The sequence below is a fragment of the Falco peregrinus genome, chromosome 8 (assembly GCF_023634155.1).
Source record: "Falco peregrinus isolate bFalPer1 chromosome 8, bFalPer1.pri, whole genome shotgun sequence".
NCBI classification, from domain to species: Eukaryota; Metazoa; Chordata; class Aves; order Falconiformes; family Falconidae; genus Falco; species Falco peregrinus.
In genome coordinates this window covers 2,320,544-2,337,945 of record NC_073728.1, presented here as the reverse complement: position 1 = coordinate 2,337,945, position 17,402 = coordinate 2,320,544, and the positions used below count along the sequence as shown (strand labels likewise).

The 17,402-nt window shown below is 42.6% G+C and overlaps 1 protein-coding gene across 6 annotated transcripts in view; it reads right to left on the bottom strand.

Annotated features, from left to right (window-relative positions):
* Positions 1 to 17,402, bottom strand: part of ANKRD44 (ankyrin repeat domain 44) — a 143,936-nt gene that overhangs the window by 28,156 nt on the left and 98,378 nt on the right. For 4 of the 6 annotated variants that reach the window (XR_008748373.1, XM_055811787.1, XM_055811790.1 and 1 more), the window contains exons 11-16: positions 17,074 to 17,156; positions 15,663 to 15,726; positions 13,134 to 13,202; positions 12,255 to 12,395; positions 9,351 to 9,434; positions 8,346 to 8,457 (exon numbers count right to left, since the gene is read on the bottom strand). Coding sequence is in view for 5 of the 6 variants with exons in the window: in XM_055811787.1 (XP_055667762.1) it covers positions 8,346 to 8,457; positions 9,351 to 9,434; positions 12,255 to 12,395; positions 13,134 to 13,202; positions 15,663 to 15,726; positions 17,074 to 17,156 (553 nt within the window). In the remaining variant the exon portion in view is untranslated. The remainder of the gene's footprint in view (positions 1 to 8,345; positions 8,458 to 9,350; positions 9,435 to 12,254; positions 12,396 to 13,133; positions 13,203 to 15,662; positions 15,727 to 17,073; positions 17,157 to 17,402) is intronic. The other 2 variants (XM_055811788.1, XM_055811791.1) reach the window with 1 other exon arrangement.

Below are 17,402 nucleotides of genomic sequence, written 5' to 3'. Positions count from 1 at the left end.
ATTAGTAACAATTTTTAATGCCACTTTCAGAACTGAAAAAAAATATATCAGCTAGGATGTCACTTTGAATCTCATCTTTCCTGATAAACTGCAATAGATAATTTTCTCTACTGGGGGAAAACATACCAGCAGCAGCTTCTTTTAAATAAAGGCTTCACCAGCAAGTAGCAAGCACAAGATTGAAGATCCATCACTTGTTTCAGATGAGATAGAAAAGACTGGTAGAATTAACCTCTGTACTACTTTATACCAGGAAAGCACATTTTTAAATCTCAGAATTATTCTTGATTGAATAATTCAAAGGTGAAGTGGTACAAACATATCCTCAGGGGTGAGAAGCAATCCTATAAGCTCTCTCCATATTTATTTTAATTTCATCAGGTTGAAACCAATACACATCCTTAATGCAGTGTCTGATATGTTTTCCTAAAACCAGGGTTTAAAAATCAGATTAATCAGTGTTTACGTCAGTTTCACTCATGTGCGTAGATTACAGGCGAAGTTAAAATAACGTAAGCAAGAAGGAGTTTTGCAAGAACTGAGGTAGACTGAGTCTGCAGAAATTTATTAGTAGTTCCATGCAGCTCTCCCAGCACAAAATTTAAATATCCGATACCCTGCCAGAACAGTCACCACCATGCGAACAGGACACTTACCTGGCATCTAAAAGAACACCGTGCAAGTCTTTAAACATATCTAAATCTCAAAGTTCGAGCAGACCTCCAGGCCACTGCTGTTCTCATGTGGGACACTAGTCTTCTGTCGGAGCTCTCCCACTCCATGCAAGTGTTGCATGTTATGCCGTTGAGTGCCATGCTCGGTGGGTGGCACAGGAGGTTCTCACCCAGTGAGTGTTAACACGAACCAGGGACGCTCCAAATGAGAGTGAGAGATCCTACGCAGCACCAGCCAGCGTGACACGCTGGCCACCTCCTGGGATGCAGAGGTCCAGCTCCTTTGTCAGTCGGCGGAGATTTTACCCTGGAACTTTCACACCGAATGATATATATTGTGTTTCTCTCTGGCCAGAAATTCTGCCTCAGAGGTTCTGTAAAGCCTCATACTTTGGTTTAAGGACACTCTTACACAGTGAAAGTTTTGCAAAACTTCAGAGTTGCATAAAAGGTACAGGAAGGATTTTATTTAGAGAAATTATTATCCTTAAAAAAATTTCTCTCTAGCTAGAAAATTGGAGCGCTGGTGAAATACAGTGACAGTAAACTTTTTTAAATGTGCATTTCAAGGGTGTATTTGCTACTCTCCTCTCATTTGTGCCTCTACTATGAAACACAGACAAGTGCTTTTTAAATTCAGACTCACTTGAAGACATGTAATTTACATTTCTCCTCTGAACCACTTTGAAATTGGCCACAAACCTCCAGAAAACAGACAAGTGTCGGTTCCATTTCACATCACCAAATGCAAAGTTACTTTAACATCCAGAAAAATGTCATGCCAGTCAGGTACATGCACTTGACTCGCAGCTCCCAAGACTGACTGAGGAAAAGCAACAGACTTTCCAGCAAAGCTTGAGCCTGGAAGCAACAGCAAGAAGGAAATCCAGCGGAAACAAAAGCAGCACACATGCAGTCGCTTGAAGTACACAGCATGCTCGTTAAGAGTTGTGATTCTTCTTCCTCAGGCTTTATCAGAGTGAATACAAGGATTTGCAGAATACTGAGAAGTTTAAATAAAAATGGAAATACACAGCATGCAATCGTTTTTCATTTACTCACTATATCCAATGGAGTTTTGCTTCCAATCTAATTAAAAATGTCAATTAAAGACGTAAGTATTCAAGTATAACGGCAATCTGCAAGTGTTTTTTGTTTGTTGTTTTTCCTGTAGAATAAACTGCATTGCCAGCAGCGTGTGAACACAATCAGAACCCAAGACCTGACCCTGCGTGCACTCGTCCCTGCGCTGCCCGCCTAGGGACGGAATGCTCCTGAAGCGGCGAGACCACCGCCTACTGCTGCCGGTCCCGCTGGATGGGAACCAGTGCCACGCCATCAGTGGACAGCAGTGAGCATGCTGACGAACAATCTACTCAGCTGACAAAATACAGACATACAGATACAAAAGACACACACTGGGAGACTGTCTAACAAAGTTCGCTCGCTTTGTAAGCCTACAGGTACCATCAAACCAGCAACAGTTTCTTTTTGAATGTCTGCTGACACAGGCAGACACCTTGCCTGGTATAAACAAACCCCATTACACCCCTAAAACCGCAGCGCCCGCGGCTCTTTCTGAGCCATACGGCCTAATGCAATGCTATATGCCATGATCAAGTGCCGTTTTCATCGGATTCAATAGATTTGAGGGAGTCAGACATTCTTTTCACATTTACATTTAAACACCACAGAGACAGACAGACAGGTATTTAGGGCAAGAGCAGAAGTCCATGACCCAGAGGTGAAAAAAACGTCTCCTGCAGTTCTGTAATCACCTTGTTATTCTGTCCAACAGATCTAAGCACCTTGCTTTTCCACCCCAGGAATATAAAAATATGAACTAAAAATCAAGACAAAACCTGTCAGAGAGACAAAATAAGCCCCAGAGATGCTAGGCAATACTCTCATCCTCCAAGCCAAAGTGCCAGGAGGGTGCCAGAGCAAATGGTAAATTCCTGCACTCGCTGAGTTCACAAGCAGCACTAGCTTTCTCCAAAACGTTTTTAGGATCAAAATTACCCAGTTTCCAAAACATAAAATCTAAGCCAAAATGCACCGCTATAAGCTAACATATACTGGCATATCTAGCATATACAGGCCCCTATTGATCACTTAACCAGTGGGTACATATCGCACTAATGCTGACTTAAAGACTTAATTAAATCAATCTACCATGATCTGGGGGGTTCTAGGACTGACAGACAAATTAGGTTTATTAAAGTTATTTTCAAGCATTAAGTTCCTACATTCTTTTCCTTGTTAGAGCCACTCAAGTTAACGACTTTGGACTTCTCCACTAAAAAAGGAGCTTCCACGTGGGAGAAGCTCTCATAGACGTAGATACAAAGTCATTTGCCACACAAAACGCTATCGCCACTGGTTTCGGACAAAATGCCACCTTTAAGAAAGAGGGTGTTGCTCGTGGAGACGGTCGGGAATTCCTGAAGGAGACAACCCAGAAGGTACCCCCGAAAGAACAGGCTCGGGTCAGGAGGCTTAGGGTCTGCCGCCAGACAAGGACCCAAGCCAGACCCCCACGTGGCAAAAGGCTTTTCAGCACCTGTCCCAGCCACACTGAAGTCATCGTCACTGCTCACCACTGCCCTGCGCTCGGAGGGAGGAAGGAACAAACTCTGGTTGACAAGGGACACACACAATGAGCAGCAGCCGCACCGAAGATTCGTGGGCTTGGTGAGTTCAACTTCTCCACAGGTTAAGGAACGAACTGTTTGAAGGCACGGCTGAACTCTTCTCAGTGCTAACGGTCAGTCTAATAAAGGAGTTTGCTTTCTCTTCAAATCCAGCCTCTCCTTCCACATGGTGGCCAAAGCAGCCCTCTGCTAGCCCGAGCCTCCCCTGCCCGGCGGCAGCTGGGAGGCTCACCTCGCTGCGGGCAGGCAGGACGAGATCTGCCTCTTCTTTTGGACATGGTTTTTGGTGAAACCATGCTCTCCTCCCACCCTCAACCGAATTAGTCCCTGTGCTGATTCAATTTCTGTTAGCCAAAGAGTGAATTTCATTTGCTGATGGTTTAAAGAAAAAAGCAGATTAGAAGAAAAAATAACCATCAATTCTTACAGTCAGAGAAGAGATTTCACTACAGGAGACAGGCATTTGATTGTTTGCCCTAACACTGCACAGAAACCTATTTTTACCAGCACAAAGCGCATGACTGGCTCTCCAGATGGAATTTTAACGTGAAATTACAAGTTAAATTTCACTGTTTTCACACCAATAAGGATTTTGTGATAAGAGTTCATTTCAACAAAAAAATCCACTATATTTTTCTTTTTTTCAAAGTAATTTGGTGATCTTATCAGCTCTAAAATACCGGCTAGCGAACATGACTGATGCCCCTGACTACCAAACACCAAAGTCGGTCTCAATCTGAACAAACTGAGGTTATTTTTAGCAGCAGGAAAGCAGATGGGAGCTTCAGCCGCCTGCGAGCGCACATGCCCACCACTCAGCCTTTATGAATGGCCCTTACAGATGGAGAAAGAACTCGAAAATCTGCTTCCCCGATTCTCTTTTTAGCAACATCACGTCATTCACTGCAGGGCAACTAGCCCACTAATATCCCAGACAACCTAAAGGTCCTCCAGAAAAAAGCTTCTGCCATTGAGCTCTGTGGTTGAACACACAAACACAAATTTTATTTGTTTGGGTCAAAGGATATGACCTTTGCACTCTTAATCCTTATTTTTCCTAGTACCTCTCCTCTCCCCATAAAGATATTTAGCTAAATTCTAGCCAAGGTATCAGGCTCACAGTAAACACAAAAGTCAAAAAATGAAAAAATATTTTTGTAGATAAACCAGCCTTTCCTAAACTGTACTTAAACATGTAAATATTTCGTGTTGCTGAGAAGCTATGGTGCTTAAAGCACAGACCAGGTCGCTCAGCAAAGAAAACTTGACTGGATACTCACTCTTCTTCTTCAGATTTTTAAATGACCATTTATTTATAAATAGGTTATTTTAGATACCTGTTCTAAAAAACAGGCAGGAGAAGGGAAGAAAGAAAGAGCCTTACAAGGTCTTTGATAAACTTGCCGTGTTCTGGAACACTGAAATAATTCCCTAACATTGTGCTGCAGTTCGGTATGGTACATGTAGAGAAATACTAGTAAACGTTCCTCATCAGATCGAGCGTATCGTTGCACTCACTTTGCCTTAGTTTTGACCAGAATTCAAGCTTCATATTTTATATGAACTCTTTCCCCTAACAGTTTTATGCCCATAAAGAACTGTCTTGCTCCAGGGAAGATAATTGTTAGGTATTTTCATCTATGAGCTATGAATAATATACCAAAAATATTTACCCAAAGATAAAAGAGTAAAATAACAATCAATTTGGCACCAAAAAATAGTGTTTTTATTTCAGCAATCCTGCCTGAAAATCTCTTCAGCAGGATACAAGGGATTGGAAATATTTTATAAGTATTGCGTATGTCAGAGATTATCTGCCGTACAGATTAGTGGTTCAAAGCTAGCACTTTTAAGAAAGACATCAATTTATCTCTGTTGCATGTATGAAACCAAAATAAAAAAAATCTTCCTGTCTATCTACAGACATATTTACATAGGAATTAGGGCTGCTGGGCTCCCAACTTGCCTTGAGTAAGAGCAACTGAAAATATTGTGAATCTTACTTTCCTTTTCATTAGCACTGAAAACTTGAAAGAAAAATGTATGACCAGGATACAGCGATAAACCCAGCCAAGTTCCCTCAGACACAACCTGCCTCCTCATGCACCTACTCCACGGACCATGGCACCAAGGCAGCCTGCAGCCTTAGCTGGAGCTGGCACAGCCTGCACTGGTGCTGAGCACCCGGCGCGGCTCAGGGAAGAGGAGCGAGGCACGCGCTGCTGCTCATTTTCTTGATGCGTTGGTTTAGATTTCAGAACAGATAAACGGAATGCTTGAGGACTAAGATGGCATTTGATGACTTACTGCTCCTTCTGCTATGTGGCAAAGAAGAGGCCTCTAGCTGAAAGTCACACCTAGGAGCAGTTAATCCTTATTGGATGCTTCACTCAGTTATGAGTAACTAGACCAGTCAGCGTGCTGTGGTTAACAGCTACCAGAAATAAAGATCGTGGTTCGTGACGAAGTCCTTGTCATAGGTCTGCCACAGAGAGCACAACAAACTGTGCCCAAGCCACCAGTCAGCCTCACGAGACAGCGAGGCTCCTTTCCATCTGCACCACATGCATCCTTATTGCAGCTTTCAGACACAGCCTTCGAAGAGCTGTAAATAACCATAACTCTGTCAAAAACAATTTGATTGCGTTACAGGTTTGTGATGCCTATAGGTGACACTACTTTATGAGACAGATGAAGCACGGCAAACAACAGTTGGCTTAACACCTGGGACTCTTGCATTGGAATAAATGAATAAACCTCGGCATGAGGATTATTTCCATTTCATGCCCGCAGCACAATTACCTTTCAGCTACTCAGGACTGGTCTTGGCCCTTTTGCCATCCCAAATCCAAGCAATGCAAAGAAATCAGTGTGAAGGTGGTGCCTGTATCAATTAGTTAGTCACTGTTATCAAACATCAAGTTATTAAACCTAGGACTCTGTAACTCACTAGAGCTAAGGGACAACTGCTCACACAAACAAAACAGAATCACCTTCTTCTGACAGTGGGTGCCAGGATGAGGAGTCCTGGTCCTGCTGTCGATTGAGCACAAATGCTTTCTGGTACACTGAGCTCCAGAGAAAATGAGATGCTTGTCAGCCTCTAAGCACCAATGACAAAATCCTGGTCCCCACAAAACATTCAGGCAGACACCCTAGTACGCAACAGTGGTCCTTTGCACACAAAATGCTCGAATTCATAGCCGTTTCCCTTCACCGGTGTACACAGAACAGCTGTATGACTGTAACTCTGGAAACGATGCTTGACCTTGGGTTTCTGTACTGCAGCTATAGTGAAAAATACGGGAAGACTGAAATGGAAAACCATTGAATTTCTCTGTCCAAATATAGAACGCTTGCTGCACAGCTGTCTCTAGTCCACAGTTTGCATTTCACCCTCCAAAATTAAAAGAAAACCCAACACCTCTGATATGCACTGCATTTCCAGCTCTTCCTTTTGTCTGGCAAGCCTAAGCAACACTAGGACTCGATAGCAGGTCACTGTCTGCAACTGATATGCTGCCAGAAAACACACACAGCAATGAGGAAAAGAAAAGAGAGACCTTGCTCCGTGCCTGCTCTGTGCATGGCGGCACACAGGGACTGATGTGAAGGCTGAAAGAGAATCCCCCAGTGAAAATACTTTTCTGGAGGTCTCTGCTCCTGCAAGTCATGCAAAAATTTGGTGATAAGACACGGGTAAGGTTGCAGTACACATTCCTGTGGCCGTACAAGTGCAGGCTTGTACATGGCACAGAGGAGGCTACTCCATATAAGTGCCCTTCAAATACCAGCATTTGCTTTTGTTCCGAAGGGGTGGCAGGCTGAGCTGAGGACCCCTCCATCCCCACGGGCAGAGTCACGAGAGATCAGCTATCGGAGAAGGCTCCAAACAAGGAAAGAGCAAACTTGCTGCCACAAGCAACAAAGGAGCAGGGATATTTTAAGTGTCCTAAATATATGTGCTTGCGCAGGTGGGAGCTAAAAAGGCTTGACATCCCACCTGAAACTCTGACCCAGGGCTGCCCTGGTGTAATTACAGGCCAAGGCTCCCAGCTGTGTGCCCGCGGCAGGCCAGCTGCAGCCTTCCTCCTACGGTGGCAACCACCGGCAGCGCTGGTACACGCCGTGCAAAAGCTGCATGTGCTGCGCAGAGCTCCTTTCCAACAACCAAGCACTTTGACTCTTCAACAGAGAAAGAACGGACCAAACAACATAAAACACTAAACAGCACGCAGCGTTCTTACTAAAGCATGAATACCTATACAACTTTCTAATTAGAGCCTTTTTCTTTCAAAGAAAGTGAAGTCTATTCATATGTGACACAATCATTTTGGATCACCCTGTATATCAAGCAGTTCAGTTAACACCCATCTTCATGGCAGTTATTTTTACAAGTCAGAAACTTCTACAATTCCATACTATACATCTCCCAAATCCAATTTTTGGCTAACAATTTTTGGCTTCTTATGAGATGCAATTTCTAATCATTCAGGTTCAGGGTATTAAAAAAGCAACAGCAATAAAAAGAGTTACATGGCATACAAGCTTCATCTTGATTATGATAACTTTATCAACGCTGCTGTTATTTCACCAGAAGCCAAAAGCCACTGCAGGCACACAGCTGATAAAAGCTATTTACTCTCTCAGTTTGCAAGTCAGATACTGTGCCAGCTAACAAGGCACATAGACTGTCATGCCCTGGGAATTATCCCCTACTGCTGCCACATACACATACACTGGGAAAACTCTGATCACAGTTAAAATTAATTTGAGCACACATAAATTCCACTCAAAGACAACACTTAAGCAGCAGCTTGCTGAACAAGAACTGGATTATCAAGATTAACATATTTTTAAGATACATCTGGTTGCATATATTTGAGTTTACTGTACCATATTGCAGGTTTTCACAGGTTTCGGAACATCCACAGAACTCAAACAGTAACATTCCGGGGAGTTCACAATACTAGCATACGTATCAGCAGATAAGGGGCTTCCGAAACCGAGCACTCACCAGTTCCAGACACTGCCGGTGCCCATACGCAGCAGCGTAATGCACAGTGTTGTACCCCTCTTTGTCTTGGATAGATGGATTGGCGTCGTTCTGCAGAAGAAACTCTAGACACCTGTGGACAATTCACTAGTGTAAATGTGAGCTCTCAGTATTTAACAGACTCATCCCTCACCGCAGCTGGGAGGGGCACTGAAAAGTGGCACTTAATTCTGTATTTCTAGCAGCACCTCAAAACTCTTTTCACCAATAGCTTCTCACATTCACCATTTTTTAAAAGAGAAAATCCCCACTCATCTTTGAAGATCATCTTTGTAAAAAACAATCTCCAATCTAACTTTTGTGCCTACTCGAGATTACCAAAATTATTTTCCATTACAAAGCCTGCAAGAAAGCTACTCAGCTCTGTTCTTAAAGACTTAACTGAGTCAATTTCCCAGCAGGTAGCTACATAGACATATTTTCTTCTTTGTTGGCTTGTTTGTTGTTTTTTTTAAATCATATGTTTTTCAAAGGATCCCTTATGCTCTTTATAGATCCTGCCACTTTTTTTTAAACCAGCAAGAAACCACAAATTTGTTATTACTCCCTTCTCCCATAGCTTGTAATTTGTAGCGAACATAAGGTTGTCATATGACAAAGGGGATTTTTAAAACAAAAAATTCATTAAGCAGCTAGGTGAAAACGTCAATCCTAGTAACTGCATTGAGGAAACCATTGGCTACTTCTTTTTGCAACATACTCAGTGCAAAGCATTAAAATAAGACAGTGCATGATACTAAAGAATTATGAAATTACTGAAGCAGTACCTTTTCAATTAAGAAAAAGCAACAAGCACAGGAAGAGAAATAGCAGGGAATATGTGCACAGAGAAGAGAGTAGAGCTTTTTTCTTTAGGTTAGCCCTCATTAAAGCCAAGCATTGTGTTTAGCAGAGCAATGAATGAGCAAAAGCAGTGGCATTCTCCAGAAATGAGGTCTAACTGCTTTACTGATTTACCAAACTTACAATGCAGCTTCTTTTTCCTTCATCTCACTGGCTCTTTCAAGTTCTTCAGCATTTTCATGGGAGTTACCTAAAATATTCTTTCTTCTCAGCATAGAGGACAGAAAAATGTAACTTATTTTCAAAGTATCATACCAGTGATTTGATGCAGTCTGCCACCCATCCCTGCAAGGAGTTGACCTCCTCCAGCCAACAGTAGGAATTATACAAGTTAAGTGAGTATACTGCATGGGTCTGCAGCTAATAAGTTTTGCAACCTATGGAGACCACTACAACATGTGGTTTACTGTCCCACAAGTTAACGCCAGGGGAAAAAAAAAAAAAAAAAAAAAAAAACAACCAAAAAATTCTGGTTTCCATCAGAAAATTTCTCCCACAGCAGTGTTGTGCATTTTGTTTCCTTTGCAGAGAGGAACTCAGGATTACAACAACTTGCTTCTTCCTACAGTAACCTGCTAGTTCTTCTCTAGCAATTAGCATTTAGAGAAACTTAAATCACCGGTACTAAATTGGTCTATCCTGAATCTGCATTAGCTGGGTTGCTGACTCCCCTCACATTCTGCGAAATATCCTGGCAACACTACATGGATCTCTTGGTCAGGTTCTTTAGATTCTTCAAATAGCTCAGCATGCCTTCGTAATCCTGCACACCCGCATTGGTTTTGGCACCTCTGTTTCCCAGCGGGACGGATGGCAGACAGAAGACTATGATTTTTGATCTTATAATCATGAACTTGTGATTATGATCTTTCTTGACCACCAAGGCTAACACAGCACACATTTACAAACCGCTGCCATCACGGACCAGTAGCTTGAAAGGTTTGTAGAAGGACAGTTTGCTAATTTCAATCCCAATACAACACGCAAATTCCAGACTGGATTCTGCACAATGCAGAACAGTATATTCTTTCTTTAACATGCAATTTCCCTTTTGTAATACCAAGATCTGACATTCTTCCTGTGGGTGCTACCAATAATGGGTTGTTCTACAAACCCGGGGTCTGTCTGATGCCCACTGACTCAGAGAAAACTTCATTATCAACAAAATAACTCTGCTGAATATTAACATTGTAAGGTCATAGACAGCACTCATGCTATGCTGAAGTCCTACCTGTATCTGCTTTCAGTTAAACATAAACCAGTGAGATCCCAAAATAAGGTCCCCTGAACAGAGCAAGTGATGATCTGGAGAAACAGTACATACTCAGAAACCGCCATCAGCTCGTTAACGAGCGTGTTGCTGTCATTGCCATTGCAGGAAAGGGTACTTTCTGAAGACCATAAGCAGCAACGATTACCAGAACAGCTGAAACAGTAGGGCAACCTCGCTGCACCAAGACTTCTCCCTGCTCATTAACTGTTCACATCCAAAGTTAAATAATTATGAATGTTCTTTGGACTGAGATTGTCTGACCTTGGGAGTTTTTTGCCATTCAGCAGGGAAGAAAAAATATGCAGACCTGTAAAATCGTGGACTGCAAAAAGCATTTCATCTGTGTAACAAGGCTTCTTTCAGTACATCTCAAACTGGAAAATTTAATGAGAAGACAGCATCACCACATCAGAATCAATTTAGGTTTGGACTATGAGGGCAAATAAAGGCCATATATTCCTGCCAATGTTCAGGATGTGACTAAAGCAAGCTTTTTTTTTTTTTTTTCAGTGATGGAAAAGATACATCCTGAAGTTAACCAAGAGCTTGTTTAAATGCAGGAACTTCACCTACAAAGAGCCAAAAGCTGAAAACCACACACCGAATCACTATTCTCAACACTATGAGCAACACCTCACCCTGCCAAGGCAGTATTAGAAACAGTCAGTGGTGAAAGCCTTCCAACAAGCCTACTCTGACTGTAGTGCCAAGCACACACCTTTGAAGATCCTGCTGCCTCCTTCCTCCCAGCACTGTTCAGGTTTGAGAGTGACAGGGAAGACGTTTTTTACATCAGTATCATTACAGCAAATGCTGAAGCAGCTATCAAGGTTCTGGTATGGCATCCAACCTCTGCCACAAAGTTAAGCTGAAGTTTTCCCGCAGTGGCTTTGAGGTGGTATTCTGCTGGGAACAAGCCAGATGTATTTTCACCAGACCTCACTACACAAGAAACCAAAACACCAGTTCCTTAGTGTCTAGAGGAATGAGATGGAGAAACATGGGATGACCTAAAATAAATATCTACCACTTTTAAGAGAGAACTAACAGGATAATTGAGCCTGTCTTACACTGTATGTTGTAAGGAAGAGATTGCCAAAATATGCAACTATCTGGGCAGTAGACATTGAAGTCGCTAACCACAGGATTTTGAAGTTCTGCAGCTGTTTTCCCCCTTTCTCACAAGAACAGCACTGCATTCTGGCAAAGGATATTTCCCAAGCCTCCCTCTTTTTGAAGTCTCTAAAAAGCAACCTGTTTGGACAGAGCAAGCATTTTTATCAGCTCTGACAGCGGAGAGAGGCTGATGGGTAGATCTGTCCCATCTTTTCCAGGCAGGCTGTCAGCATGGCCAGATGTCTACCTGTCACTGCAGCCCATCTAGGAAAACTTCTCCTTGTGCTGTCTCTTGCTCCATCATTTCTGACAGAGTAGAAAATTCTCTGAGCTTACTCTTGTGAGGAAACCACACAGAGGAAAACAGAAGACAAAATGTTCTGAAAATAGTTCAGTAGGACAGGGTGGCTGCAAAACCATGCGTTACATCAAAGGTAAACTGTAGAGCTGAACTGCCACATCATCTGGGGATTTGGCTTCTAGTCAGGGCAACTTTGTGCAGAGTCATGCATGCATCTGAGAGAAATACCTTTGCTGGTGGGGTCATTTTTTTGGCTCAAAAGACATAGCATCATAGATGACACTAATTTAGTGAGGCACAAGGAATACAAACGAGGAATACAAAGAGGCTTTCTTACTTTCGGTCCATGTCAGAAGCAGCAGCATAGTGCAAAGGGGTGCGTCCCCAGTCGTCTGTTTCATTAATATTGGCTCCTGTTGTCACCAGTGTCTCAATACAGTGGAAATGACAATTTGCAGCTGCATAGTGCAAAGGTGTCCTGGAACATAAGTGAGAATGTGTTACCTCATATTCCAATATGCATCACTGAGGATAATGATAAATCTTAATTGCTGTATTCCTACACATTTCCAGCAGTTAGCATCAGTGCCTTATGTTCCTGTGATGAAATGCAAAGTTATGGAAATTTAACAAAATATTGTGTTAATTCGAAGTTTTGGTGCTCCTACAAAGCCTAATAGGATACAGATCATCAATCTGTGTCTTGCAAACAACCTATTCCCAGCGACAGCCTCTGCTGTCGCTCTGGATACACACTACTTTCTTCCAGTTGGGAGGCAGAGCAAAGCACAGTGTCCCTTGCAGCATCTCATTTAGCTGGCATAGCAACACTCATAGCAACACTTCATAGCAGGGGAAAAACCTCGAGGAAGCACATCAAATAGCAGCAATCCTACCATCATAACCCACGTGCTGTCTTGGGCACACAAAGTAAAGAATTTAGGCAGTACGAGAAGCAATAAAGAAAAAAAAAAAACTGTGAAATTTTTAAAACAGAAAACTCAAGAGGGTGGGATGGCTTTCATGTATTTAATGAAGTCTGCACCTGTCTGGCATATAACTGCAGCAGCAGGAGTTCTGCAGGGAAGGCCAAACTCCTACTTTATTTTACTGTCATTTTTCATACAACATATGATTTCCAGACTGAGATGGTCTTTCTTCCTTGCCTGCTAGAAGCCTTTTTTTTTTTTTTAAATGAACTTCATAATTTACCTACCTCCCACATTTGTCCTTCTTATTAAAATCTGCTCCACTGCTTTGCAAGAGTTTTATACATTCAACATTACTGGAAAGAGAAGTAGAGAAAACAAAACATGAACAAACCAGAAGTTTACATCTGTATTGCTCCCTGTCCCCAAGGAGGAAGAAGTTACTCTTAAGTATTTTTGTACTACTTGCCCTGCAAAACCAGGGTACAGCCAACTGCAACATGAAATTCAATCAAACAGAAAATGAAGCTTTTAAAAACTATTTCTTTTTTTCTAGAAAACCTCAAACTTCTCTTCTGCTGAAGAAAAAAAAAAATTTCCAAAGACAGCACAGTAAATGTGATCTGAAGTCAGTGGTCTTGGAGATTTTCAGTGGGAGCTGGACTCTAACGCTTCCCACACCAAACTGGTATTTTATAAGAGAACCTGAAAAGAAAGTTGCTGCCAGCTTATAAAATGCCAGTCTAATAATGAAGAGGTGACATTTAACGAAATCCACCCCCATTCAGCAAAGCATTCAACAGTAAGCACTTTGCTCAAATCCTGTTCACGTAGTGACATTTAATCACAAGAGTTACTCGTAGGTTTATTCTGCTATGTTTTGTTGACTGTTGACAGATTTAAGCACACCCCTACGTGCTTTGTTGGATAAGGAGCATAGCTATTTAAAGTGACTGTCATATCAATACTGCACGTATCTAAGCGGATGAGCTGGGCTCCGTTGCTTTTTATCTGTTCAAAGCGTTCACCACGTCATAGCTGCTGCTCCACCTTGTTTAAAGCCAGGTGATTTTTAATACAAAACAGAACAGCTGAATTCTCACATCTTTTGTAATTCAAGCGAATAAATGTATGACTCCAAGCCAGAAAGTGACATAAAGAAGCACAGCACTTTCCAAGACTCCTTGTCATTCACAGGGGCAATAAATCATTTGTGTTCACAATCAGATGAGCAGGCCTTTGAAGTACGTTCTTTTCCTAGTACCCATGCAACTCCCATTAATGTAATGGGAGTAACAGGCATGTATCAGGAAAAAAATGAATGCCTTTTGTATAGCTCCAGCTCCAGGAAAAAAAAAAAAAAAAGACTAGATGCAATATGTTGGTGTATGCTCATCCCTACTCAACATCACTATTGTGTAAAATAGCTACAGAACACTCACCACAACGTACTAAAAATAAGAACACTTGTTAGCAATGACAATTATAGTAAACCATTGGAAAAATATGGTTTATTTTCATGAGCCACTTTTGCTTCTCATGAAGCCTGTCCTTCTCTTTAGGACTTCCAGGTTATTTTCATTACTCTTTTTGGGGTGCAGCCTTATCAAAGAGATAGTGTCTGAGCTATACTACAATAATCTCCATCCAAGCAACAGTCATACCTCCTCTATTAATATGACAGAAGTATACAGAAGAGTAATACCATAAGAATAATAAAACCAGTATTTGGATCAATTTCTTTTTTTTTTTTTTTTTTTTTGTAATAACAAAACCTTTGTGATACACATTTTGAACCACCAAGAAGAAAAAGCAACGTCCAGAAAGACTGCCAAGTATTTCCTGTGGATGACCATTTCTGCCTGCTATAACCACAGAGAATCGAAGCTGGATTCCAGCCAAAGCTCCATTTCAGCTGTTTTCTGAGCCATAAAGTACTCGACAGAAGAGTCAAAAATCAATGCTTGCCAAATGTTTTGTCCTTTTACTAGTTTAACTTCACAGCACTCCACTGACAATTATTTGGAAAAAATTAAACTAACTGGATGCTACATTTACAACTTAAATTGATGTATTTCAGTTTTCTTTTGTTTCCATTTCTGGCCTCCCAGCACTTAGCAGGAATGCATCACCCTGAGAGAACAAGTCTTCTGACTTTCTGATTTGGAGGCTGGGGCTTGGTTGCTTGGTGTGGGGTTGGGTTTTTGTTGGTTTCTCTTTTAGAAACTTTTGAACTTGCGGCTGAAAAACGGGAAAGAGGGAGACAAGCTGCATTTGGACACTGGGGTTGCAGTCTGATGGGCACTTGCATAGCTGCATTTTTGGACAAGGACACAGTCCAAAGGTGGAGGCCAGGAATAACTCCCCTGCCAGCAGCATCCCAGGAGCTGCAGCTCCTCCTCGCTCGCTATGCCCTAGGAACTGATGATTTCCTGCTGACTGCCAGCCCTCGGCCACCTCTGGGGCCAACAGACACACCTGGGTCAGTACAGAGCACCCGCACCCCAAGCTGAAGCAATCTTCACAGGGACACGAAAATAATGAATTTTACCCTACGCCTGAAACCCACGCTTCAAATCACAACCCAGCTCTCTGCGGCAGAGGGAATCAGATCGTCTCCTTTACTTTGCAAGCAACATCTACATGAGGGCAGTGGCAAAAGGCAGTCTCAAGTGACCCAGATTTGACATCAGACCACTTTGCTTCCCTTGCACCGCAATAAATTCCTCTGTGGATGGCACAGTTAAGTTGGCTGGCACCAGATCTGCAATAATGCCACAAAATAACTTACAACAGCTACAGGCGCAGCTACTCACCCTCCTGCAGCGGCAGCGTGGAGGCACGTTCTTCCAAAACTATCAGGGGTGTCTATTTCAAAGCCTGCAGACAGCACGTGCTCATTACTAAACAAGGACACTATGCTATACTTTTGTCCTAGTTAAACCACAAGAAACATCGCAGAGACAGAAAAATCAGTTAGTTGGAAAAAGACAGAACGCAAGCAACTACAGTCAGAAAGAGGTTGTCACGGGAATGGTGAGAAGCTGCTCCAGTTTGGCAGCTTTATAAAAAGAGCTGCAAAGTCGACCAGCATCTATTTCCACATCCAGCTCTGCGCCACATCCCTATTTAAAACCATGTGACAAGCATTTATGAGGCACATATTTATCTAGAGGACTGTGACAGGAGGACAGGAAGACACAAAACATGAAGAAATGAGGAAAAAACCACAGAGTCCGCCTGAACATGAAATGGGGCCATTTTTACTGTGTGTGGTTTTCAGGCTGGAAAGCCTTCCAGGAGCACGCAGGGGTATTATTCACCAAGATGTGTAAGGCCAGAGATAGAAGCCTGGCAGTATTAATTCTGCTCACTCAGAGAAAAAGCTCTCTTCCTTCCTGACCTAGCGGTCAAGGCCAGAACACACCAAGGTTTAACGTAACGGTGTGTGCAATTACCATCTTTCACATTGTTTTACATCCTACAGGACGCAAGTTTAGGGGGGAAGGTTGTAGGAGTTTTTACCTGTTAAGTAATGAAGCAGTTTTCTAGAGAAAGCATATGATCTGCTTTGTGATTTTTTAATTCAAGGGAACTCTTCCCTGGAAAAAAAGATTGTGTGATTTGGCACCTGATTACTGCCTCTTTTGAAATGGTTGTGTCCTGCTGCTTCTGCTTCGGGCTCTGCTGAGGATCCTAAGACTGCTCTCCTGACGCTATGCTCCCACTCATTTCCCCTCTCGTGCCCCCAGAGCCTTGGCCAGCCTAAGTCCTCTACTCTGGCCGGATTCAGAAACACACTTCAGCTGTACCTAAACTCTACCATCATCAGTGAGATGTTAATACCTGGGCCGGTGGAGGTCCCAAAGAGATAATTTCCTGAATTATTCCTTTGGGAGGAAAAAACCCAAAACAAAACAGTGTCTCCGATTCTTATCGTTTGGAAGAGGGTCCTAAATTTCCTCCCTCCTCCTGGGGAATTAATATAAACTCTCTGAACCTGCCAGGAGAAAAGAGCTTCAGGCACGAACAGTACAGGGTGGAGGAAGTACCAGCATGCTGTTAGGAAAGCCTCGCGTGCTCCCGCACACCAGACCACACAGCCAGACACCCACAGCACAGGAAGCCTTCCACTTCAACAGTCCACAACAACCAGTATAATGGGACCGTAAGCAGCAGACACACACACACTACTGGAGCTCCACAGACAGCCCAGGATTTACTTACCCGACGACAACAATTTCCTGCAGCAGTCTGAGTGAGCATTCAGCGCTGCTAAGTGTAAAGGGAACATGTTGTGGATCCCACACCTGAAAGGCACAACAGCCTCGTTACACGGAGTCATGTGAAAATGCGGGTTGCACACAGACACAACATAGCAAAACCTGCCACAAAGGCAGCATTTTCATCCTTTGCGAGGAAGATTCTTCCTTGCTGCCTGCCATTTATTTTTATCTGTATTTCTTTACCAGCCTTCTCGGGAGTTAAAAATATTCTGATACAGCAAAATCTTGGCATTACACTTTGAACAGAATGTGGCAGGAAGGTTTCTAAAA